The 27557-nt window shown below is 42.3% G+C and overlaps 1 protein-coding gene across 1 annotated transcript in view; it reads left to right on the plus strand.

Annotated features, from left to right (window-relative positions):
• LOC132589600 (MAX gene-associated protein-like) overlaps positions 1-20930 on the plus strand; it is a 46478-nt gene extending 25548 nt beyond the window's left edge. Inside the window, exons 8-14 of the mRNA XM_060262352.1 lie at positions 13893-14306; positions 15527-15654; positions 15918-15966; positions 16564-16746; positions 17150-17261; positions 17585-17818; positions 19659-20930. Of these exons, the coding sequence (XP_060118335.1) occupies positions 13893-14306; positions 15527-15654; positions 15918-15966; positions 16564-16746; positions 17150-17261; positions 17585-17818; positions 19659-20830 (2292 nt within the window). The 3' untranslated portion in view covers positions 20831-20930. The remainder of the gene's footprint in view (positions 1-13892; positions 14307-15526; positions 15655-15917; positions 15967-16563; positions 16747-17149; positions 17262-17584; positions 17819-19658) is intronic.
• Positions 20931-27557: the final 6627 nt, after the last annotated feature.

A 27557-nucleotide genomic window follows, 5' to 3' on the forward strand; every position in this document is an offset into this window, starting at 1 on the left:
GGATAGCACTGGCAGCCTAGGGTGGTTTTGAACCTCTGAGGGGGACTTTGCCTCTGCAAGGAAATTGGGGAGAGGAGCTTTAGCTCCACTCCCCCCTCCCTCATAGTAGTTTATGCCTCTGCATATCTGTATAGCCCAAGCTAGTGTAGCAGAAAAATAACAAGGTCCACACAAAATTTCTGGTGGAAGCGAGGTTTACTTTTTGGCACCAAAAGGTAGAACCCAGCCGGGCTTGTTGCCCCAAAGACTGAGTTCCAATCATTTGTTTACAGACAGTTTTATCCACAGAGAGGCAAGCAAGCAGGCACATGAGCTTACCTGATTTCAAAGGGTCCCGCTTCCACTGAATTCTCCCTGGTAAATTTCCTTGACCAAGTTCCCTTACTTATCTATTTCAGCAAGGCACCTCCAAGGGGCCCTTTCTCTTATCTTGGCTAGCCAGCTTGGGGATACACCCGCTTTACTGGGGCCAGCATTTTAACAGAATGTTACAGTCTAGATTAGAGGCAAATCATGCTCTTATTATTATAGGGGTATTAATTAATTATTCAGGGGCTCTCCTTCACTAGCCTGATCTCATCAAATCTTGGAAGCTAACCATGGTCACAGTGCAGAGGTGGGCAATGGCAAATCGCCTCTGAATCTCTTGCCTTGAAAATCCCACATGGTTGCCATAAGTCAGCTGTGACTTGAAGGTCAGAAACATTATATATGGCAGTGTTCAAGCAGCGGTGAGATGAATACTTGTCAGGGATGCTTTAGGCTGGTCCTGCGTTGAGTGGGGGATTAGACTAGTTGGCCTGTATGGCCCCTTCCAGATCTGTGATTCTGTGAAAATATTGAGTGCATAGACAGTGATTAAATAATACTTCTTTATTTGTTATCACAAAAGAGGGGGTTAGATAAAAATATGGAGCAGAGGTCCATCAGTGGCTATTAGCCACAGTGTGTGTGTGTGTATTTTGGCCACTGTGTGACACAGAGTGTTGGACTGGATCGGCCATTGACCTGATCCAACAAGGTTTCTCTTATGTTCTTATCACATAATTTTTTAATACCTCTTTATTTGTTATCAGTTAATGTTCCAATTTTTAGCATTTAATTTTTATTGTGCTTTACGTTCTGATTATAAAATCTCTTGTTTGATCTCAATGTAAATCAAATTTTAAATCAAGGCTTCAATATGTAGGATATTTATTGCAAGTTGATGTCCCTATTTCCTTGCTTAAAGTTTTGAATTGATATTAAGATGACTGGAACTGGACTGGAACTTTCTAGAAATAGGATTCATTTTTTGCTGCTATAGTATTACAGTGGTAAGCTGTTTCTTATCTTTCCTTTACCAGTCTACAAAGCAGAGCTAGAGCAGTCGTCCATAAATTTACCAATGTGAGTAAAATAAGAGACTGATAAAGAGCCAGCTTATATCCCAACACCATCTGCCACTAAATCAACAAAACGTGTGATACTGCCTCACTCAGAAGTCATTTTACCTTTCAATTAGCTCAGTCCTACCTATGTGGGAGTTAAAGTGGAGCAAATGAAAACACCTAGTTCCATGGTAAGATGGGGAAGATAGTTTTGTTTTACTATAGCTTTAATATTTTTTGAATCCTTTATGTTTTAAAACATGAGCAAAAAATCTTTCGACAACTTTATTTGAAATGACTATAAAAACCCTTTTAAGATGCAATTTGGGTAAATGACAATGTGATAGTGTAGCTGTCAGCTGAGGAAGGAATTTGGGCTAGGTAACTTCCATTTTCTTCACAGACAGAGCCATGCAAGTGAACTGAGTCTTTATCTCTGCCAGCAAGAAAAAGGACTTCCCAATTATAGACCTGTCTGTGCGGCAGCTTGATACCCTGCAATTCTCTCCTCTACCTAATAGATACATTTCATTTTTAAAAAAAATAAAATAAAATTCTTTCCCTCCTTTTGCTCCTTCTCCGTTTTCTTTGGTCAGAATGCCTACAGGGGGAGTCTCCTGTTGTGATCATGCATGCAACTAGGGTTCCCATTTTGTGGACCTAGGAACTCAAGGGAATTATTTTGCAGTTAGGCTTTGCAAAGCATGAACAGACTAGAGTTCAGGTCCATCCATCTTGCCTTCCTGGTCCTCTCATGGGGCTTGCATTGTGATGTGAATGGACTGTATAATGGTGAAAGCCCATGTAAATTGATATGGAAGAACAAGAATCTGTACAAGGAGGCAGTGAGCCCCTTCACTTCAGCAGAGGGCACTCTGGAATCTCTGAGGGCTCTGCATATTATGGACGTTCTCAGCTTCACATCAGATTTGCTTAGTCAGCAAAATTTCAGTCAAACAGACTGGGAAATTGCGTTTTCATAGAAACATGAAGGAATTTGGGCACTGCCTCCATGGACCTCTTCACATTTCAAGCCAAGAATGAAGAGGTTTTGCTTCTGTTTTCCATCTGAAAGAGCACAGGTGTTCATTCAGGCTTGGTGTTCAGGAGTATTGTACATGTTTCCTCCATATAGCTTGTTTGTTACCCCAATCACTAGTACCCAGGCAGCCCCTGTAACTAGCAAAAGCATCCTTTGGCTAGCAAGGAGAAAATGCATATATTGCAGAGTATTAATATTGAGATCATTAACCCTATGTATACTATGGTTGGGATTCATACCAACACTCGAAAGAAGGAGGGGAAGAAGCTTTTCAAAATTCAAGAGACTTTTTATTTAGCAGATGAAAAGACTTTAAAAAGTTAGGTGGTTTTTTCAAAGGAAATTACAATGGAAAAACAAGGGCATCATTAATACAATGAAATATTTCCCTACCAAGCTACCTGCCTATGAGGAAAAAGGCTAAAGAAAGGAAGAGACCACCAAAAATCATACAAGCCTGCTTCTAAAGCCTGTGCAGCTCCAAACGGGGTAACTGACCAGATGGGTAGAGCACAGCAGAACAGTGTTGAGAATCAGAGGGGCCAACCAAGAGGCTGAGGTAATAAGCAGGAATCCCAAACCAGCTGCAAAAGTTTGAGGGACTGAGAGGTGGCTTTTATGCACCTGTAGTTGAATTGAGAAAGGGGGGAATGTCTCTGCTTGACAGAATTGAGTTCCATCTAGAAAATTTGAATCCGATTAGGTTTGAATTTTAGGGGAACCATAGAAACATAGAAGTGGAAGGGACCACAAGGGTTGTCTAGTCCAAACTTCTGCACAATGCAGGAGAATCACAGCTACCCCCCCCCATCTTGTGTCCCTTGCTGTACATCCAAAGGAAGGCAAAAAAAAAAATCTCCAGGATCCCTGAGATAATTTGTCATGGAGCATAATTACCGTACTTCCTGACCCAAAGAAAAAGGAATTCCAGATAGGGACATAATTCCCTCAACCTGAGGCAATTAGTTTGTTCGTGGTAGAAACTGTCATCAAGTCGCAGCTGAATAAGAGCAACCCTGTAGGGATAATCAAGACAAGAGATGTTTCAGATGTGGGTTGCCATTGCCTGCCTCTGCATCATGACCATGGTATTCCTTGGAGATCTTCCATCCAAATACTGCTTAGCTTCCAATAGCTGATGATATCAGGTGATTACCTGCCCAGAATACCAGTTCGGTGTGGTTTAACAAAGGACTGGGTAGTGTTTGATGGCTCTTGACAAAAGCCAGGAAATGGCCAAAGGGTGAGATTGAAAAGATTTTGTCAGCATTGTGGAAGGGAGTTTTCCTTTATTTGCAATGTTTGCATTAAGTGACATGGAGTTGTTTCTGGTTTATGAATTAACTAGCAGTAAAGCCTGTTGTAGGAAGAAATATCCTAGAAAAATATTGGGGGTGGGGAATGAATGTGTAGGTGGCAGGAAGGAAGATAGATAAACAGAATGAAAGAAAAAGAGAAAGAATGGTAGGGAAAAGATGGGGAGAAAGGAGTGGAAGATAGAAAAATGAAAGGAAGGTAGATAGAATGAAATAAAAACAGATCCAGAGAAAGAATGAGAGAAAGAACAGATGGGAAAGGTAAAAAAAGGGGGGGAGAAAGGAGTGAGAGAAAGAAAAATTAGGAAGATAGAATGAAAGAAAAAGACAGAGTGAGAGGAAGGAAGGGAGAAATGGAAAAGAGAGGATGGAGTGAAAGGAAGGAAGGAAGATGGGGAGACAGAAAAATGACGGGTAGGCAGCCACTAGAAGCCTCCCTTTCACACACACCCCACTTGTAGGCGGGGGGAGCTAAAAGGAGCCTTCCAATGGCTCCCCGCCTCTTAAAGCAAGCAGCTGAGGCAGACCCAGTCCGCTGGTGACTGTAAGAGGCAAGGATAATAATAATAAAAGGTATTATTATTAAGGAGCCATTGGAAGTCTCCCTTTCGCTCTCTCCCACTTGCAGGCAGCAGGAAAGTGAAAGGAAGTCCATTCCATCTCATGGGGCCGTAGGACAGCGTGGACTTCATTGTATCTTATGGACTAATAGGACAGAATGGACTGCATTGTATCCTATGAGCTCATAGGACAGAATGGACTGCATTCCATCCTGTGGACCCATAGGATACAATAGATTCCAATCTGTCCAATGGGCTCATAGTATAGAATGGATTCCGATCTGTCCAGCGGAGTCCATTCTGTCCTACGGGCTGATAGGATAGAATGGAGTCAGTTCATGGCAGAGTTGTTGGGGAGAGGGGAGACTGACTGTCCCAGACTTCCTACAACAGGCCCTGAGGAGGGGCCCCAGAAGAACCTATCAACAGAGAACTGTCTCCTTCAGAGATCAGTGGCTGTCTGGTAGGGTTCTCACCTGATGGGGCTGGTAGTGGACGGGGGAGAGCAGAATCAGCCAATGGCACACCCGAGACAGAGTGCAAGCCATATCCAACCAATGAAAATCCTCAGATTTGCTACCACGGTAAGCTTTTATTATCTTCTATGACTATGGTGTCCTTCAGAACATCCTATCATTAACAGCCTCCTTCAGGTCTTGCAAACCAAAGGCCGTGTTTTCCTTTACTGAGCCAATCCATGTCACGTTGAGTCTTCTTCTTTTCCTGCTGTCTTTAACTTTTCCTAGCGTTGTTATCTTTTCTAGTGACTCCTGTCTTCTCATAATGTGACCAAAGTACAATAGCCTCAGTTTAGTCATTCCAGCTGCTAGGGAGAGTTGTTAATCTTCTCATTGATTTTTCTTTCTGACAGTCCATGATACTCTCCTCCAATGCCACAATTCAGATGAATCAACCTTTTTCCTGTTAACTTTCTTCACTGTCCAACTTTCACACCCATAGTAATGGAGAATACTGTGGCATGAATCAACTTTCTCTTGGTTACACATCAAAACATGTTACAGGTTACACATCAGAGCAGTCAGATGGTGTGACACCCCTGTTTCTTTAAAAATGGCAATATGGCTTTTCATGATCCACAGAGTCAAATGCTTTGCTGTAATCAATTAAACACAAGCTGATTTTCTTCTGAACTTCATCAAAAGGGAAGAACTGTTTGCCATTTATATGCTCTCTAATATCATTTCTGAGCAGGGCTTTTTTCTGGGGGAACATGCTGGAACAGACTTCCAGAACCTCTTTGTGGAAACAAAATTCTTCAGAAATGTTTAAAAATTCAAAAGGGGCACCTTCATTTCTCTCTTGAAAATTCCAGCACCTTTTTTTCTAGAGGGGGGGGGGAACACCCTGTCTCTGAGAATCTTAGCTTGGAGGATCCTACTTCAAAGTTTAGATCCTGGAGAAAATCTCAGTGAATGGTGGGATTTCTCCTAATGTAGTGGGGCTTCCTCACCTCTCCCCTCCCACTGTAACTCCAGGTGCTCCGCTAAATGCTCTTTAAGGGGCCTCTAGAAATGGGGTGTGTGTCAAAATAATAATAAGAAGAAGACTGCAGATTTATACCCTGCCCTTCTCTCTGAATCAGAGTCTCAGAGCGGCTTACAATCTCCTATATCTCCTTCCCCCACAACAGGCACCTTGTGAGGTGGGTGGGGCTGAGAGGGCTCTCACAGCAGCTGCCCTTTTAAGGACAACTCCTGCGATAGCTATGGCTGAGCCAAGGCCATTCCAGCAGGTGCAAGTGGAGGAGTGGGGAATTAAACCCAGTTCTCCCAGATAAGAGTCCACACACTTAACCACTACGCCAAACTGGCTCTCAAATAGAGGGAAATCAGCAAAAAAAAATCCTACCCTTTTCCATTAGCAGAAATTTTACTCTGTATCCAAGTTTTATTTATCTTTAAGTTAGATTTTCATCATAATTCCTTGTCGAATGTTATTAAGATGGCTGTCAAGAGAACAAAATAAGGAGGCTTAAGTTGGGGAGCCCTACAGTGCTCTTGGTCTCTACCCTTTGGTATGCTGCTGCTTCATCTTGTAGTGCACAGATTGAGCCTCAAACACAGCACAGGTTGTGACAGTAAATTATCTTGGGATACAGCAGTGACCTTTGTTTATCTTGTGTGGGGGAACCATATAGTGTCTCCTTGATGTGCTGCAAGAGAAGATGACTCAGAAGATTAACAAGCAAGGATAAATTGAGATTTCCATTTGGTTTGGTGTTTAGATTCAGCACATAGTCTGGCTAGCTAGACAGCCAGTGGAATTGTGTACAGCCCTCCTTAGTGCTTCTGTTGATTTTCAGGGTGGTTGAGTTATCAAGTATTCTGTATTGACTTACAGAATACTCTGACATTTTTACTATGTAGGTTATTTTATTTTGTAAGAAACATTCTTGTTTCTATTTGCTGATAATAACACAAGTCAGGTAACAGCAGCCAGCCTTCATTCAGGTCTGTCTTAAGGTACGAAGAAAGGCATGGGACCTTGGCTGCTGTTCTTTCTCTCAGTCATGGTGCTTGTGCAATTATATGGCAGGAAATAGTGATTATCTCTTTTCTTGCAGGATCTGGAATTTGTGTTATTTTATTTATACTCTGCCCCCACAGGGGACTCAGGGCAGTTTACAACATTTAAAAATGCATGTAAATATACAATAAATACAAATAAAAGCAATGAATACAACAATAAAACCAGTTAAAATAATAAAATAACAGATTGCGTGGAGAATTAAAACTGGCCATATTCCCAGTTTGTAACATTAGCTACAGGCTGTATGAAACAAAGCAGCCTTATATGTTGTTTTAAAAAAGGTAAAAGTAGTCCCCTGTGCAAGCACCAGTCATTTCCGACTCTGGGGTTATGTCGCATCACAACGTTTTCGCGGCAGACTTTTTATGGGGTGGTTTGCCATTGCCTTCCCCAGTCATCTACACTTTCCCCCCAGCAAGCTGGGTACTCATTTTACCAGCTTCGGAAGGATAGAAGGCTGAGTCATCCTGGAGCCGGCTTCCGCTGGCATCGAACTCAGGTCGTGAGCAGAGAGTTTGACTGCAGTACTGCAGCTTTACCACTCTGCACCACAGGGCTCTTCTTATATGTTGTACAGAATGCTAAAAGATCCTGCAGGGCACAAACTTCCCTGGGGAGCTGATTCCAGAGAGAAGAGGCAACCATTGAAAATGCCCTTGCCCTGGTGGTTGACAGGCTGGTAATTCACAGGCCAGGGTCCTGTAGAAAGCCCTGTGATGATGATCTAAGGAGGTGAGGGGGGTCATACTGGGAGAGGCAGTCCCGCAGGTAGGTCGGTCCCAGACTGTTTAGCGCCTTATAGGTCAAAAACACAATTTGAATTTGTATCAGAATCTAACTAGAAGCCAGTGCAGCTGCCAAAATATTAATATTATATGTGCAGAGCAGAGGGACCCGATCAACAATCTAGTAGCCAGATTCTGGATTGCCTGAAGCTTCTGAAGTGTCTTCAAAGGAAGACCTATATAGAGCACGATGTAGTCTAATCTGGAGTGACTGCAGCATGGATCACTGTGGCAAGGCCAGAGCGGGGCAGATAGGCCAGTTGGTGGGCTCAGCAAAGGTGATAAAATACTGTCTTTGCCAACCTGGACACATGTCTGTTCAGGGTAAGGGAAGAATCAAACCACACCCCTAAGCTCCTAACAAAGTCCACTTTAGAGATCTGGACTGTTATCAAGTGCAGGCAAAGTTGGCCACCCCTGAGCTCCAGACCTACCCAACCACATGATCTCCATTTTTGAAGGATTTAACTTCAGCCAGCTTTCGCCTGACCAGTCTACTATGGCAGTGGTCCCCAACCTTTTTGGCACCAGGGACCGGTTTTGTGGAAGACAATTTTTCCATGGACCGAGGGGGGGGGGAGTGATGGTTTCTGGATGATAAAATTGAGCACTTTATTTCTAAAGTGTTTCGTGTGGTGGTTAAGTGTGCGGACTCTTTATCTGGGAGAAAGGGGTTTGATTCCCCACTCCTCCACTTATAGCTGCTGGAATGGCCGTGGGTAAGCCATAGCTTCTCACAGAGTTATCCTTGAAAGGGTAGCTTCTGGGGAGAGCTCTCTCATCCCCACCCACCTCACAGGGTGTCTGTTTTGTGGGAGGAAGGTAAAGGAGATTGTGAGCTACTCTGAAATTCAGAGTGGAGGGCAGGATATAAATCCAATGGCAGCGGCGTCTTATTGTTACTACATAGTAATATATAATGAAATAATTATACAACTCACAGCCTGGTTGCTAACAGGCTATGGACTGGTGGGGGGCCTGAGGGTTGGGGACCCCTGCACTACAGCATCCAGGCATGAAGCCGAGGCTGAAATCCCAGCAGCTGGCTGCTTTTCAAGCAGGAGGTGGAGCTGGGTATCATGCACATGTTGGTGGCACCCAACTCCAAACCTCCTGACGATCACCCCCATAGAGTGCATATAGATATGAAACAACTCTGGGGAGAAGTGCAACCTGTGCAGGACCCTACAGGTTAGGACCTGGGGGGGCTGACCTCTTTCCACCAATACTCCCTCTAAGATGTGGAGTCTTGTGAGCAACAATTCTACTTTGAGGGCTACTGGCATTAAAGTTGTGAGCTACTGCATCAGTTAGTTTGCTCTGAGACCATCTTTCCTGAGCTAAGGCAAAAATGTGTGAGTTGGAAGCTAAAAAACTGTGAGCTGGCTTACACTGACTCAGCTTAGAGGAAACATTGCTCTCCACCAATGGCTATCCTCTCTGAGCGTCCCTAGAGGGTATAGTGGAGTATGGTATAGTAATCTCATCTTCAGAAATGTCTGTGCTTCCAGGGACAACTATATACCATTCCACTCCAAATCATATACTCCTTGCTTCAGAGCTGTCATCACAGATGGTTCAGTCCAAGACTTTCCAGCTTATTTCAGTTACTCTAGCAACATTCTTCTTTCCTCCAGAACCTAATCATGTGATAGACACTGACAGTTTGTCACCAGAGTTATCTCCTGCAGGAATGAAAAGTATTGCACCTGATTCTAAAACTGCATGCTACTCCAGTCAGCATCCAAGTAGTGCAGACAGTTTAGTACAGCTTCAATCTGGCAATTTTGCTTTGCCTCAGCTTCTAGGACAAAGTAGTATTTTGTTTGTTATTTTTCAGCATGTTTTACCCTTCAGAATTACAAGTGATTCAATGAATGCAAATAACATAAAACCAGAAGAAGGGAAAACATGTGCAAGAGCAGTCATCACACAACCTGAAGTCATAGGTTCATATCTGTTACCAGAAGAAAATGAGCTGATAGCAAACCAGCCAGATAGTTTTGAAGGCAGAGCAGCCATTGCTATTATATTTGACAAAAGTGCAATTCCTTCAGAGACTTTTCTGAAACACACGTGAACAGGAAAAAGAACTGTCAAGTGAGACACCCTTTGTAGAACCTGACATTTATACAGATGTTATATCATCAGATCATTTATATATTAGCAGGAAACCAAGCATTGAGACAGTTGAAATGATGATTAAGAAGGAAGAATATGCCAAATATCTTGGGAGGCAAGTCAGATAGGTCTTGAATATAATGTATTACAGGGAAAGTCCACAAATCTGGAAGAAATTGGACAGTTTAAAAGATCCAATGAAAGGCATGAAGATATTGCTCAGACACAGAGGCCTGCTACGGATTCAGAAGCATAAACAGACACACCTCACATCAGAAGAAATGGCCATTATTGAATATTATTTATTTATTTATTTTAGGTCATTTATAGTCCGCCCTATCCCAAGGAGGGCTCAGGGTGGAGAACAACTTTATTAAAACAATATGAATAACAATTAAAACATGTGAATAAAATAAAAGACAATTCAATCATAGACAGTTTTAGATGTTGGCTCAGTTGGCACATGTTGTATAGCCTAAGAATCAGTTGGCATATGTTGTATGGACTTCAAATCAGTCCTACATTCTAAGAATCAGACACCGCAAAGGTAATTTAATATTATGACAGAGGTGGTACTATAGCATAGGGCTGGCCAATGGAGTAGAATGCCTGATAGTGTAGTATGCTCGCTGCCTCAACTAAAGTTAAAGCAGTCCTATTAGTAGGTACCCATTCTCTTCTCTACCAGCACATGCATCATAAGCTTCTACCTTTTTCCCTCCTCCTAACATCAAAAAAAGAAATAATGGTCCAATACTGTAGCTATGCTTAGTGCCCAACCTTTCCTAATGCCAGGAGTTGTTCTATAGTAAAAAAATTAGATTTCTGCTACCCTCCTCTCATAAAAAAGTATTTGCATCCAAGTTCAAGCACCTGCTGTTTTCTCTTTCTTTCCTGCATCTGCAGTTACTGGACAAAATCCTTTGTAAATTGGAAGATGTTGCAGAATAAAAGCATTCAATAATGAGTTCCAAGTTTACTCTCTCATGGATGTTTAGTTGCCACTTATCAGGAACAGGGTCTTTTCTGTGGTGGCTCCAAAACTTTGGACCATTTCACTTTCATTCATCAAACCCCAGCTGATATACCAGATTCTGCAGACCTCTGACCTTCTCCATTAGATTAGCCATTGTGAGACTCCCCAGCTCCTTCAACATGTCGATGTCATCATTCTCTGACTCAGGCATCCACTTGGGAGGAGAACTGGTGATGGGACTTTTAAATAACATCAGATAACATGTATGGACTGTATGGAAAAGCAGTAGACCAGATCCCATCAGTATCAGTGGGAAAACAACAATGATTTTTCAGTGCCCACAAAGCACTGGAAGGAAGGAAAAATTGAGTGTATGCAAAAAGAAAGAGATGAGGGGAAAAAAGGAACCTTGGGGTCAACTTTGCAAAAGAGGAAAATGCCATACCAGGAAGGAAATTCAGAAAGCGTACTCAAGAAGTTTCACCTAAAAGAAATACTGATTTTCAGAGTGACAGTTAAAGATAACCTTCAAATCAACAAAACATCCAGCTGCTCAGTTGTTAAATGCTTAGAACAGAATATACCCAAAATCAACAACAACAGAATGATTTATCCCTATTATTGAGAAATACCGAACATGAAGGGGGGAAATGAAGTTTTTGCAGAGGGAAGAGTATCTGGTTACACTACTGAAAATCTATTGAACACTGAACTGGTGAGCATTAAGCTCTTTTAAAAGTGTTTTAGCTATAATCCAGTCAACTATTTCAGGGGTGTTAAACTCATTTGTTATGAGGGCCAGATCTGACATAAATGAGACAAGATAGAAGACGTTAAGAATTTAAGAACTTGGAAAACTATTTGTTATAAAGCATAATTAATGATTGTTTTGAGAAGTAAAGAGGGGGAGAGAACATATTTTAAATCTAGGACCGTACATAAAATGTTGATTTTGAAGACATTTTTAACATTTAAAATTAAAGAGATATATTTAGATACTTTTAGAGGAGTTGTTAATTTATGTTAAATATTATATGAAGACATATATATATTTATATATATGGCTGTTTCTTTTGGCTATATATGGTAATTAATCAGTTGTACGCTGTTCTTCTGTAAAAACTCAGATTGTAAAAATAATAATAAATGAGACCTTGTTGGGCCAGGCCATGTATGTCATAAAATGTAATTCCAGGTAACAGAGTTGTAAACTTTTTAAAGGTCACAAACATAATTAAAGTTTCTTTTAACAACTTAAAATAAAACATGTTTAAAACATTAGCACACTTGCAATATTTTGTTTATTTAAAAAAACTGATAACTGATACCACTTGCTCTGAATTATTGCATCAAAATCTGGAAACAATGTAGCAATCTTGAGTATGCTGTTCAGGTGTTTATCTTTAAGTTGCAAACCTACTTCTAATTCCATTAATTACAGAATTCTCATGGTCAGTGTTCTGTGTCCTAGGACCCAGGGGAAAACGTGATATGGCTGGGCATTGTGAGCTTTGTACATAAGTTGCTTGGTGTGCTGATCAAGAACATGTGAAGGCACTGTGACACAGACAGAGGACTATGTGTTTATCTACAAAGCTAGTCTTCCCCAGAAAAATTAACTGCAACTCCTAGGAGGCCGTGCAAGAACAGAGAGATAGCAATGTATAGTGGTCAGTATCAGTCTGTTATCTGGGAAGCCTAAATTCAAAATCCCCAGTCTCCACCTCACTGGCTTCTTGTTATTCCTCATCTTAACAGTTCACATCACTTTCCTGCTGAGACAGATTGGATCATGAGGGCATGAATACTAGGAAAAGGAGGAGGGAACCCAGTTGCAACCAGGAAGGCCCTGGCAAAACTAGCTTAACAACGAAGAGAGAAAGAAGCAAGGCAAAAAGCTCTTTCTTATCTTGAATAAAACTGTGTTGGTCTTAAAGGTGCTTTTTGTATTTCTCCCATGGGATTGAGGCAGCCGAGCAAAGAAGCATCTCTTTTCCCCAAGTGAGGGAAAGGAAGGGGGAGCCTCAGCCAATGGAGGAGCTTGGCTCTATAGCTCTGCTGTGTGATTGAGAGAGCCTGGCACAGCTCTAGCTTTGATTGGGAGAGCTCTAGCTGTGCCAGGCTCTCTCAATCACACAGCTGAGCTACAGAGCCAAGCTCCTCCATTTGCTGAGATTCTTCCTCCCTCCCCCCTCCCTTGGGGAAGCGGGAGGGGAAAGAGCGAGGAGAGGCTGCTTTGCTTGGCTGCCTCAATCCCATGGAGAAAAACAAAAATGGCGATGACAAGCAGGAGAAAGGGAGAAGGAAGCAGACCATAGCAGCCCTCTGGCAGCCAGATCAGGCCTGGACATTTTACACCCCTGGACTATGGGATTGTGGAAAGCTGCTGTGTCCTATTGAGATCCCTGTTGCCACTGTTGCCTTTGAGTCTATGACAGGCAGATGTAGTACATCTGATGTACATTGGAAGATTCACACCAGATGAAAAAGTTGAATGCCAGGGTTTTTTCCTACTGGGATCTCTTCCCACTCTCTTTCACTGTCCAAACTGGCCTTTTACTTCTCTCACAGAAGCTACTGGTTACATATATCCAATTGTTGAGTGTTTACCTTTTTCAGTGGTTAGAATGTTTGTAAATATTCCATGAAGCTACCTGAATACCTGAAACTGCCTTATACTGAAGCAAACCATTGGTCCCTCAAGGTCAGTATTGTTTACTCAGACTGGCAGCAGCTTCCAGATCTTTCATATCACCCACTACCTGGTCGTTTATACTGGAGATGCCAGGGGCTGATCTTGGGACTTTTTGCATGTCAAGCAGATGCTCTACCACTGAGTGACAGCCTCTCTGTAAGATGATAATCCTTAGCCAAAAATCATAGTGTTTGGAATTTTGACACATGTGAATTGTCAACATAGCATAATACAATATAAATAAAGATACACACAGATAAAAACACATCCCAGGTATCTCTTTTTGGATTGGTGAACTGTGCTGCTAACCAGGAATTTGAAAATGTTTTATATCTCTTTGTATTCCTGAAATCTAATGCTAGCTGCCGAAAAATTAAGGCTCTCAAAAAGGTTGTCCTTCAAAAATAGTACAACTCAGGCAGACTCAGATTCCAAAACAGGGTACCCAAATGGTAATCTAATCTAATACTTTTTCAGTTTCCAGGGCAGAAGAGTGCTACAAGTTCTCTCATTCAACATACTCCATCTCCATTGAAAGATAATATGACAGAGAAAGTTGAATTTGGTGCTGTCTATCTAGAAGAAAAGAAGTTACACATACAGGAGACAGAGACAGTGGAATTGCAAATCACAATATCTGATAGTAAACCGGAAGAATTGTTAATAACTCAGCCACAGTCCCATGTAGAAGGGATAAACTATGACAGAGATGCTGTTACTTCAGAGGTAGCAGGGAAGAATACAGAAATGGTGAAGCAGTTACCAGGTTCCGTTCCTGCCTTCCAAGTTGAGACTGTTTTACTAGATCACTCCTATTTTTTCAAAGGAACAGCTGAGATACAACAGAATGTTAAACTTTCTGAAAACGTATCTGATGATATTTTTCAATTGGTAAGCCCAAAGGAGTTCCAGTCAATTTGACATTTTAATGTAGTATTTTTAATATACTTCTGTTATGTGTGATGTGGTGCTTGGATCCAATAGTAGATTTCTGCTAATGTAGAGGAAGGCTGTCCTCTAGGAGCAGTATTTCAGGCTGCAATGTGGGTGGATGGGTAGGAAGTAAGTATTGTATCATTGACAGAAATGCCTTCTATTAGCAGACAGTTACTGTGAGATCCAAGCCTGAGTGATAAGTGATCCACATTGAGTTCACCTTAATCAGTCTAATTGATGTGAAGGATTGCAACCTGGGAAATTTTGCAGTTATGATGAGAGAGTCCAAAGAAGCAATTTGTGCATATATAGGAGAACCATACACACAGCCACAGATTCCTTGGAAATTCACTCCCATGAGCTAAAGATTAGGACAGAGTTTTCCTGTTTGGTACTGGAAACTGTAATGTGGAAGTGGTGCATGGTTCTTCCCTCTGTTCATGTTTACAAATTGAGTTCACAAAACTACCATGCTCAGTCAGGCTTTTGGTCCATGTTTATCTAGTCCAGAAGTCTCCACTCTGACTGGCAGCTCCAGACTCAAGCAGAGATCTTTCTCAGCTCTGCTACTTAAATTCCTTTAACTGAACTGTGGCCCTTCCTCAGTGGATCCCAATGTATGATATACTCATAGATTACATACTGATAGTTACATAAATTACCCTGGCTGCAAACAACCATGGCTCTTCCTTGGCTGTTTGTATGCCTGCAGTTTCATGGGTAAATGTTGGTGTGACTCAGTTTGTACATGGTATAGCTTCAGTTCTTCCAGTTATTGTGGTGCCTTAAAAAGATTCTTCCATTATTATGGGACTTGCTTTCATTTGCATCTCTGTGCAGTAGGATGCACATAAATATGATTCTGCTCAACTTGGACATTTCTGTCAGTTATAAATGTTGTCAACAGTTGCTCTGAAATGTTGAACTGAAGGATTATGTTTCATGATTATTCATTAAGTATTTCAGGTCTCTGTCATTTAGAAATAGATTGTATTGCTGTGTTGGTTCCAAAAGCTGAGTCATCTTTACAGTTCAGTATGCTCAGTGGAATAAAATTGTTGCTAAAACATTGGTGATTTATGTCTAGTCTGAATCTGCAATGAAACACATCAGCTAACCAGGGTTTCTCTGCAGCAGCAGGTCACTTTTTGTCTATGTTTAATATTTTAATTCAGGATAACAGTAACTCCAATGAAGGTTACAAAAATGTAGACATCAAATCTGTGGAGAAGGAGTTTTTAAAGAAAACTAGTATCTCAGATATTGAGACAGCAGCTGCCCATGCTCTACCATCCAGAAAACTGTAAGCATGTGTTTGTGTGTGTAACTAACAGACAATTGTAAGCCTTTATTTCATCTCTGTGTGTTTTAAACTAGCAATTGAATTTTCATTATGAGACTAATTTAGTTAATTTAATACAGCTCAAGGTTCCAGTTCTACAGTAGTTTTGTCCATGCATCAGAGATGGAATAAGGACTGCTTTTGTTGAAGCTTAAATTATATTCTGAATCACATAATAGTGTCTATCTAAGTTCTCCCTGTTTTCTTTTTTTTAAAACCTCCAGGAACTTTGTTCGTGACCATTCAGTTAAGGTGATTACACCATCTCCTAAGGTATCTACCTTGTGATTGTTCTCCTTTTGGCTTCTTTGTAATGAGTATTGCCATCTGAAATACACATTAATTGTTTTTGTGTTTTTATTTTTTTCAAGGACATAATTTATATATGTCTCAGTATTAGTTAAGTGTTGACCTCATCCCCTTCTCCATTATCATAACTGAGAACTTCACAGTGCAATTGTAAGCAGAGTTATAACCTTCTAATTCCGTTGAAATCTGTGGACCTAGAAGGTCACTGCTCTGTTTCAGATTTCACTGTCAAGCTTTTCCATTTTCCAGTGTAGTGGCTTCAAAGTCAGGCAGTTCCATGGGTTGGATTCCATGGATCTGTTCCACTAGCAGAAGCACTGTCTTCTAGTGAAGTAGTGTTCCCTGACACAAGGGAAAGCACCTTTTCTGGCCATAAGCACCTTTAGTATAACATAAGCATCTCATAATTCTCCCCCCTTCCCTCAACATTTGGCCAATATCACTAAGAACAGGGAACCAGGCATCCCATGTTTTGAGAGACTATATAAGCTGCAGCTACTTATACAGATCTCTGAATTTTTATTCATTTTTATTTTTTGACAATTCCATTGTTGTGAATAGCAATTTGAACTCCAGAATAAGAAGCCAAAGAATGTGGCACAAGCTGTGGCTAGGCATCGTTCAAAACACACAGAAGAAGAACGTTGCCGACGTAAAGAAATTAAAGAACTCTTTGAAAAATTGCAAGTGACTTTGCAATTTCATTGCCTCCCCAGAGTTGCCAAGCGCATCCTGCTTGAAAAAGTAAGTGTTGTATAGTTTAGCCTGATGTGTGAAGAAACTCTTGAACAGGGAAACTGTTACATCTTCTTTGACACAAGAAATAAAATTTTGTGGAATGTAAAGCCTGGGTTTTAGAAAATGTATACATAAAAGCTAGAGATAAACGTCTCAAGTATCAGTAGTGTTCCTTCCTCATGGAAGAGTGTCAGACAGGACAAATGCACCTGAAATATTTTTCAGAGTTCTTTGAGTAATCACAACAGTATATACCTAAGCATTTTTTTTCCTGGCTCTCATTTTTTCCTGGCTGTGATTCACTGCCCTGAATCATTTTTGTAATGATTTGTTAGAAGGAAAGAGAAGCTATATTTGTTCTGTGCTTATTTTACTGAAATCTAAAATTGACCTCTTGGTCCTTTCTTAGGCCTTTGAAGTGATTCGGGAGTTAATGAATCAGGCAGATAAACTAATGGGTCAGAAGAAGTTACTGATGCATAAACAGGGCATCCTGATTCGTAAAGTATCTGCACTATCAGGTGAGATGGCTTTAGGGACAGAATGCAAGCACAATAAAATAAATACAGAAGTGAAGAATGAAATCCCCAGATATGGAGACCCTAGGGTAGTTTTGACAAGTTTTCATTGTGGGTGGAAAGGATGGGTTAATATAGAAGGGGTACATTTTCAGAGAAGTAAATGGTAGTCAGATGGCTAACTCACTGACTCCCTTCTTATTAGCTCCTATCAGCTACATGTTCCATTGCTAAGCAGTGATGTTTTTGGATTGATTTGTGAGTTGCTGTAATTGTTTTCAATACTTTGGATTGCCAAATGTGAGGGAAGTCTATTTTCTCTGTAGGCAAGACTCAAGAGGTTGTCTTGAAGAAGCTACAGCATACCATTGCGAAGCAGAAAACAGTAAAAACACAGAACCAGCAGCAGCAGAAAGAAAACCCTGTGAAGGCTATTGAAACTGTGGAGACTGGTAGGCCATATGTGCAAGATGGTCCTTGTTCTGAGGTGAAAGAAGTCTTTCTTTCTCAAAGTCAAGAAAAACCCATGATACTTTGCACAACGGGAAGTCATGCCATTGGTAAACTGAAAAAGGAGAGCAGTTGATTTTCATAGAAGTTTTAGAAATACTATATCTGCACTAGAGATATGCTGCTGCAAGAAGTAGCGGTGGCTACAAGCACATACAACTTCAAGAGGGGGTTGGATAAACATATGGAGCAGAGCAGAGGTGGAATTCTAGCAGGAGCTCCTTTGCATATTAGGTCACACACCCCTGATGTAGCCAATCCTCCAACAGCTTATGAGGCTCTTTTTTGTAAGGTCTTGGAGGATTGGCTACATTAGGGGTGTGTGGCCTAATATGCAAAGCAGCTCCTGCTAGAATTCCACCCCTGGAGCAGAGGTCCATCAGTGGCTATTAGTCACGAAGTGTAGCTGGAGCACTGTGTCTGGGGCAGTGATGCTCTCTATTCTTGGTGCTTGGAAGGCATCAGTGGGAGGGTTTCTGGAGTTCTGGCCTGCTGGTGGACCTCCTGGGTTTTGGCCACTGTATGAGACAGACCATTGTATGACATGAGCCATTGACCTGGTCCAACTTGACTTCTCTTATGTTCTTGTGACATAAACATGAACACAGGCATTTAAAGAAAACTTGTTTGCCCAGAGTTTCATGTGGCCAATGACAAGTTCAAATGGATGCCATTTTGTACATATAAACAGTGTACACTGATGCTGTGGATTCCTGGCAAGGCAACACAGTTTAAATGTTCATCTGCAAACTCTGCTCAGATCAGTGGCAGTTGCTGCCCTCCAGAAATATTGATGCTACAAGTCCCATCTAACCCACTCATCTCCTGTTTGAGCACGTTCCAGATGCAGCATCTTTTCAGCAGAATATTACTGTAGCCTGCTTATGAGAATTAGACTTTAAAAAGCCCAAAGTACCATCCCTGCATTTATCAGTCTTAATCAGATGAACAAAATTACAGTGATGTAATCTGGAAATGTCTTTACATGATGTCTCACTGGACCATGACTGTTATTGTGAGTGCTGTCACTTGGGTGTCTCACATAGTAGCTTTCTGCAGCAGTGAAACTAGTAATTCCCCCAACCATTGCAGGTATTAACTTGCTTAGCACAACTGGGGTGAACTAGGAGGGGGAAACAGCTGTGGAAAAGGGCCCCATCCCTGACCCACCAAGGCACAGACAGGCCATGCATGAGCCTCCATCCAAAACCCAATAGCAGAAGGATAGCATGCCTCTCTGTTGCTGCATGAGGCAGGCTGCACACTGCCCTCCTGCAGACCAGTCCTCCCAGCAGAGCTCAGCCTCTCTCTTGCCATGCAAGGCTAAGGGGGTGGGGGGGCTCACACACTACCCCCCACTCAGGCTGAACCAGGGCAGTGCCAGAAGCAAGGCACATGACCATAATGGCCAATCTGCCTCTGAAGTGAACTGTATCTACATTGTTTGTGAATAGACTGGAATTTTACATAATTACATTGCATTATGCTGTGTACTTGCTGCTTATCATGGCCTCTTGACCCTGCTCTTTTCTTCCCTGTCCCTGAAACAACTATGTAATGAGATCTACTCATTGCATATGATTAAGTGGTCCATGGAAGCTTATGATGAAGTAAAAAAATTGTTAGTCCATAATATGCCACAAGACTTCTATTTATTCTTCCTGGAGATGGAGTCATACTGCTCTTGCAAGTTACCATGTGAGAGATATGAGTAATGGTAGCCACCATTATAGTCCTGGTGTGATGAGGAACCACATGGAACTGCCTCTACACCACTCCTTTGAACCCAGATCTTTCCCATTTTAGATCAACACCGTAATCACTACATAGCATTAGATTCTATCTAGTCTCTGTTGACAATGTTCTAATAGATATTTTTTTGGCTTGCAGAAAATGAAGACTCATTCTTGATACCAAGGATTATAAATGTGATGTCACTAGCTACTGAAGAAGATACATGTTTCAATCCGGATATAAATAGGAATCCTTGTGGATCCCTCGTTATTGATTCCCTGACATCTAAGCCTTCCGTGCCAGTAGGGTTTCAAGAAAAAAATTCCCATTCTGTAGAAAAAGCTGATCCTTCTTGTGGAAAAGAGAGAGATGCTGCTGGCACAACCCAGCACTTTACTGGGAAAAAAGAAATCAGCTTTTCACAAATGGAGAATGAACCCAGTTTAAAAGAATCCCCAGAATCCTTTGCAACAAAACTTTGCAATGAAAAATTAGTTCAAAGCCAGATAAAAGAAAAACAGATTGGCAGTGAAGGAGGCAGACAGCAGTCAAAAGATTCTTCCTTCAAAGAGTTGCAGGTGAATGAATCCAAAGCTGTTGGGATAGAAATGGAATTACAAAAAGTAGCCTCTGCAATACAGGAAGCAGCACCAGATGCAAGTGACCTAATGGACATGAATGATGACACAGATGAAATTCTTACCTCACTTCTGAATGAAATTGCATTTCTTAACCAACAGCTGAATGTATCAGAAGTCCCCAACTCTCTAACTTCTTGCTTTTCTCCAGGAGGCACGGAGAGTCCAAGAGAACCAGCTACTGCAGATGGATCTCCCTTTCAGTTTGGCCCATTGGGTGGGAGCTTCAAGAACCTCTTCCTTGTTCAAGAGAGCAGTGGTTCCATTACCCCTCTCTTGCTTCACTTGGAAGATGACAGCATAGCTGATTGTGACAGAACCTTGGGACAGTCTTCATCTAAACCAGGTGTTTTGAAACTAATGTTAGGCTCTGAAGTAAAGGATCCAGATCTAGATCTCTCTGCTGAAAATATTGATGGAAGTGGAAATCATATGGAATTTCTGTCAAACACCATGCATGTGTCACCTCCAATCCTAAAGATGAGGACTAATTTGGCACCTAGCAAAGTTGACACAATATGGAAGCCCATGCCCAAACTGGCTCCCTTTGGATTAAAACCTGCCAACTTTCCATTAGATTCAGGGGGGCAAATTACCAAAGTGATGTCTTTATTGGCACCCATTAATGAAAAATTATCATCTAGTGGGCTAAAAGCCACACAGTCAGTTACTAATCGAGAACAGAACTGAATGTAATGCCTATACTTGCACTGGTGGTTTCAATAGCAAAGTAATATTGCAACTTTTACTTTCTCAAATGCATGCCCTATTTTTCAGAAATAACAACAAAAACACCCACAAGTCAGAAATGTGGTCCATATGCTTTCAATACCAAGTCAATTGCATGTATTTTATGAAGTAAAGTGTTTTGGAGAATTAATTGAGTGAGCATCAGGACAGAGTGGGAGGGAAGGCGGCATGGTATAGCCCAATATTGTCAGATCTTGGAAGCTAGGAAGCTGGACCGGCTCCCCCGCTAGGCAAACTAGGCAGTTACCTAGGGCGCTGGCAGGGCAGGGGCGACAAAATTGGCCTCCCCCCGCAACCGCCTAGTTTGCCTCCCTCATGCCTCCTCCTCCCCCCTCCCTTCCCCACAGCATATTAATTTCAAAGCTGGAACGGGCTCTAGTGCCACGTTCCGGCTATCTAAAGCCCCCTCCCGCCTCCTTCTCCTCCCTCCCTTTCCCACTGCATGTTAATTTCAAAGCCCCCCCCCCCCCCGAGATTGGAAAAATCACACTGTGGAGCTGCTCTCCCAGTCTGTCAGGAACAGTGTCCTGAAAGGGCGGTCCCGCAGCTGCTGATTCCTCCCCTCCCCACTTCCTGGATCGAGAGGAGTCAGTTCAGCAGCCGCGGGATCGCCGTTTCAGGACGCTGCTCCTGACAGACTGAGAGCGCGGCCCCGTGGCGGGGTTTTTCCCATTATTGGAGGGGGCTTTGAAATTAACATGCAGTGGGGAAGGGAGGGAGGAGAAGGAGGTGGGAGGGGGCTTTAGATAGCCAGAATGAACGCAGCACTAGAGCCTGTTCTGGCTTTGAAATTAGCATGCTGTGGGGAAGGGAGGGAGGGGGAGGAGGCATGGGAGGGAGGGGGGGCACAGAGTGGGGGGGGTCACCAAGCAGCAAGTTGGCCTAGGGCACCATGGGGTGTCGGGCCGCCACTGCTAGGAAGGGTTGGTACCAAGAAAGACTGCAAAGGAAGGCAGTGGCAAGCCACTCCCGCTTTTCACTTGCCTTGAAAGCCCCTTGCTGGGGTCACCATAAATCAGCTGCAATTTGTTGGCACTTCTCACACACACACACACACACACACACACACAGATAGGACAGACTAAATCCAAAGTAGAATTATTTGGGCAAGCCAAACTCTCTAATTATATAAGTGCCCTGTCAATTGAACACTTGCCATTTCTCTAGAATAGTTGTGACAATGAGGGGTTTTTTAAAAAATAAAAGACTTCAGGTTTTTTCATATTTGCCAATGAAGAAGACCAAAGATGTGAAGGTTCAGTTTTTCAGTTTTGGAATCATCGCTCATTTCATTCTCTTTAATGAAATTCTCATAGGACTTCAGACAAACTCGTAAAGTTTTTCCATATGCCAATATTCCTCTATCAGTTTTTGAAAATAATTATTATTTTTATTTACTTCATTTATACCTTGCCTTTGTCCTCTGATCAATCAGAGTGACCTGCAAGCACACAGCAAGCTTCTGTGGCAGAGCAGGGATTTTTATCTGGGTCTCAGATCCTAATCTGCCTCTAAAGCCAAAGAGTAGCCTTTTAAATTCTGAAAATAATACTTCATGGTGGGTCCTTGTATCAGAAATGGTGCATGTATCCATGCATGCAAAAATCTTTTTTCTCACTATCTGATTCTTTATAGATCTTCATGCAACCACATGGGGATTGCTTCCTCATGCTGCTATATTGTGCAGCAGCAATATGCATGTGAATGCCTCAGGCACTGGAGGGCTTGGGGAGCATTACACTTCTTCCCCATTTGATTGGCAGTCTGCTATGAGGCAGGATATTGGGTGAGATTGGATCCATTCACAGATACAGTATTCACATGCACACCACAGCTGTTTGAGATAGAATCATGGGTTGGATAGATCCCATGTGGCTGTGTATGAAGGACGCCATAGTTTCAACAGAACCAGCATTTTAAAAATATTTTTGGCTAGTTCCTCTGTTTCCAGGCTTTGGATATTAATTTAGCTGCTGAAGTGGAAGCCACTGAGCTGTTGCAGCTAAACCAAATCTTAGGATCAGGTGCTCTATAGAAGTTTGATTTGCAAGATGTATTTTTAAAATTATTTTGTAAGTGGTAACCAAGAATCTGGAGACTCTGTTCATGCATGAGCTTTGGGGTATAAAAGTATGTAAAGGAATTTATAGTTTTGTACAGTTAACTTTTGCAGTTTTTGCTAATAAATTAAATTTCGACCCAAGAAAGGTATTAAGTTTCCTATGATAATGTTGAATAAGAACTGAGAAAATGTGAGGAGATATTGGGTAGGAACCATCCATCCATCAAGGGAAGGAACTGGCAGTTGCAGATCTCTGCCATGTTTCCCTCTCCCCAGCAGTCCCAGAAAAAGTTGTTTCTTGGTGTTGTGGGGTCCACATGGATTAACAACTCTGGATCAATGGCCTGTGTGTTAGAGGGAGAAAGGGGCAAAGTCACCTCTCTTTTGTGAATGCAAGTTCCACTGGTGTAATAAATGTAATTTTACTCCCTTTCTCCTCCCCTCTACAGCCTCCTGACCTGACCTATGCAGGTCTTATGTTGCCCCAGGAAAACTTTCCCAGAGTTGGAAGGGTCTGCTTGGGGGTTGGGGCAGGGGAAGGAAGCAAGGAAGTGATGGCACAGATCAGCAAATGCTAGTGCCTTTCCCTGAGAAATGCAGGATCCAGTTCACTGTCCTAAATTTGAATAAACACTGATGTATTTTTATCATGAGGAATGTAAATCCCTATTAGTATCCCACTATTAAACAGCTAGATCAAAACAAAGAAACTTCTGAAGCAGCATCCATCTTGCTCAGTCTCAAAAGTTCTAGTTGCATGAAATCTCATCTCATTGCACATAAGCCAAACTATAAGGGAAAACACTTAGCATTTAACAACTTTTTGTTCATTAAGTGATCTTTTCCCACTTGTCTATAGAAATTTTTAATGTGGTGTACACAGCCAGAGCCATGTATCACTAATGTTACATTATGTTACTAGCTTCCATTTTCCTTATTTTAAACTCAGAATGGCTACCCTTCTGTAGCACAACAAGCTTCCTCTGTTGACAACGCTACACCTCATAACAAGGCAGTTACTCAAACTCATCATTGGCTGAGCAGCTTTTTGTTAGAAGGAAGGAAGAGTTAGTTGTCTGAACTTGGCTTAGACCCTTACCATGTATTCTGCTGGCAGAAAGCAATTCTGGCAGTTTTCATGGATTCCTGCCTCCAGGGTGTTCCCATGGGTTTGCCAGCCCTCAGGAATAGTTTGGGGGGAGGGGGTGTAGCAGTGGGGCTTGTTTCTGAAGTGTCACTCTGCTTGCACTAGAAATAATCCAATTCATAATCACTGTTGGCTGGTTTCCCCTGACATTTAGGGAGGGAGACACATAGAAATTAGATGCCAGATATATAAAAAGGAGCACAAAACTCAGACAGTCTTGCATACTTGACAAACAAAAAAGTTGTTTAACTGATGGTGAGCCCAATATGATTTCCTCTTCTGAATGTGAGATGGTTGCGGGGGGGCAGGAATGTAGGGATGGCAAGGCAGAAACCAGCCTTCCAAGCTGCTCTAGGTCATCCTGCCTGTAGGGACAGCTTGTGAAAATAGACCTGCAGTGTTCTAGACAAGCTGAGTCAACTTACTTGCCTGCTGAGTTAACGTAGCATGTAGCTTGGCATGCCATACGTTCTATTGTCTTTTTTTGTTTGCCTTCAGTATTTTAAAACTAACATTTCACAGTAACTGCCAACATATGCCTGCAGTTTCTGGTAGTGGGAGATTCAGTAATTAGGAACACAGAAACATAGGTTTGTGATACAAATGCCTAGTGCCTGTCTGCTGGGGAAGTTCATGACATTATGCTTCCTCTACATAATTCAGGTAAAGAGTCAGTGGGTGTGGTACACATAGAACCAACAATATTGGAAAAATAGCCTTGAGGGCCTTGAAGCCAGTTTTGAATTGACAGGTGAGACTAAAGTCTGATGGTCCAGTTTCCATGGTAGCACTTTTGTATATGTTAAAGTATCTCAAATATAGGGCCAACTAGACAGGCCATGAGATGGTGTTGGAAGGGACAGTTTAAGTTTGTTAGGCACTGGAAAGTGTTTTGGGACAGGCCAAGCTTGTGCAAGGGGATCAGTGGAATGTAACTGCTAATGTTTACCGTTAAAAGGGTGCATGGCAGCTTTTAAACTGACTTGAACAGTGGTATAATGTATATGTGTTTATATGCTAATACCAGAAGCTTACAAGCCAGGAAAGTGTCATGGATTTAGTGTATTATGAACCTGGTAGAATGGAGAGAATTGGCAGACCCTAGAACCACTATCCCTCATGTCTAGTTGTGTGTATGCGGAAGTTTATTTACATAGAAAATTCAAACAACCAACTTCCTACTTGGGAGTCTGAAATGGTTCAGTTGAAAGACAGGTTTACAATTATCTTCGTGTTGCCTTTGAGAGTTTAATGGAAATGAAATGTTCTAGAACAAACTGACAAAACATTAACAAATCTTAAGGATTATTGATGTTGGAATGGCCTTGGGTCAGCCATAGCGCTGGCAGAGGTTGTCCTTGAAAGGGCAGCTGCTGTGAGAGCCCTCTCAGTCCACCCACCTCACAGGTTGTCTGTTGTGGGGGGAGGACATATAGGAGATTGTAAGCCGCTCTGAGTCTCTGATTCAGGGAGAAGGGCGGGGTATAAATCTGCATTTCTTCTACCAAAAATATGCAACATCACTAACATTGACCCCATTACCAGAAGCCAGTTGTAGTTCCAGGTGATCTCCATCCCCCACCTGGAGGCTGCAAACCCTAGGTCTCCTGGAGTAATGGTTGCTTTGGAGGATGGAGTCTGGCCTCATACTCCTCCTCAAACCCCACCCTCCCCAGGCTTTACCCCCAAATCTAATAATTTCATAACCAGGTATTGGCAGCCCTATCTCCTTCCCATCCAATAGCTGACCTACCTTTATTTGCCCTTCTGTCTTAAGCTTTCCCTCTCCTGTCCTACCCCAGCAGCCTCTGCTAGGAAAACCATGGTCCAGTTTTGTGGTGTCAGCCACTAAGTCAGGCCCACTTGCATGGCAGGAAACCCTCAAGGACTTGGGTGCCTCACTGTCCCCTGTATCCCCCTCCCAATGCTATTTTCTCTTTCCCTCCCCCTGGCAAACCCCCAATCCTCCCTCCTTTACTTGTCTCATTGTCCTCAGCCATTCACCAACTTATCATTTATTTGCCTCCCATCTTCAACTATATTTAATTTTTATTTACTTCATTTATACCCCACCTTTCTCCACAGTGGGGACTAAAGCAGCTTACATTATAGGGGTATTTCCTGAAAACACCTTATTGGTATTTTCCAGGTATATTTCAGCATCCCAAATGTATTCGAGATTTTTCAGGAGAAACAGAAAAAATCCCCCCACCAAAAAATCCCGGTTATATTCGGGAATTACAGGCAATCCCTGAAAAATAGGTGAGGGGCTGAAGCAGATTGCTCCCGCTGCTTAGCTGTTTTCAGACTTTCTTCTGCAGTCGCTTTAAACTGAGTGTTTAAAGTGATTGCAAAAGACAGCCCTCAAAACAGCTGGACCAGAGATGGGGGACCACTCTCCCTCTCCTGGTTCAGGTGGGGCTGTCTTGGGCAGTTCAGTTTAAACTGCCCAGTTTAGTTTGAATGGCCCAAAAGAACCTGCAAAGCAGCTGATCCCTTGAGGAGAACTCTCCCTGCAGATCAGCTGGGGATCTCTCTAGCAGTCCGGTTTAAACCAGCCTGCCCCGAAGAGCCTACAAAGCAGCTGATTCCAAGGGGACAACTTTCCCAGCTGGGGCTCTCTTGGGAAGACCAGTATAAACCAGGCTGCGCAAAAAAATCCTCAAAGCAGCTGAACTTGCAGAGAGAACTCTCCCCGTGGATAAGCTGGGGCTGTCTTGGGCAGTCCAGTTTAAACTGGACAGCCAAAAGGACCTGTGGAGCAGTTTGAAATACCCAGGAGAGACCCAGCTGAGCCTGAAGAGTTCTTTCTGCATAATCAGTTGCTTTGCGCCTCTTTTGGTCAGTCTGGTTTAAACGGACAGCCCAAGCTGAGCCGCTTCTCAACTGGTTTTTTTTTTTGCATTGCTGCTGCTTTTTCTCCTATATATATTTTTGGTTTGGGTCTCTTGGAACCCCCAAAATTCAGAATTTCTGGGAAATCCTGTATCCGAATACTTTACCAGTATTGGGAAGATGTAGGGTTTTTTTGGGAATCTGTTTATCTGAATCCAATAGACTGAAACCGAAGAATACTGAGGAAAAAAATTGTACACCCCAAGCTTACATTATTCTCTCCTCCTTTTCATCTGCACAACAACCCTGTGAGGTAGATTAGGCTGAAAGTATGCTACCTGTCCAAAATCATCCACTGAGCTTCAGTATCAAGATGGCGATTCGGACCTTGGTCTCCTAGACCCTACTATGAAGCTCTAATCACTGCCATACTGTTTTTCATAGGGTGGCTGCTGTTGAACAGTAGCAAGCAGTCAGGCTTAGTTGAGTCCAGTGTTCCCTTTAAGCTGAATTAGCATGAGCTAGCTCACAGATTTTTAGCCTCCAGCTCACACCTTTTTGTCTTAGTTCAGGAAAAATAGACCCAGAGCACAATAATTTATGCAGTAGCTCACAGCTTTAAT

This window comes from Heteronotia binoei, chromosome 21 (genome assembly GCF_032191835.1).
Source record: "Heteronotia binoei isolate CCM8104 ecotype False Entrance Well chromosome 21, APGP_CSIRO_Hbin_v1, whole genome shotgun sequence".
In the NCBI taxonomy this organism is placed as follows: Eukaryota; Metazoa; Chordata; class Lepidosauria; order Squamata; family Gekkonidae; genus Heteronotia; species Heteronotia binoei.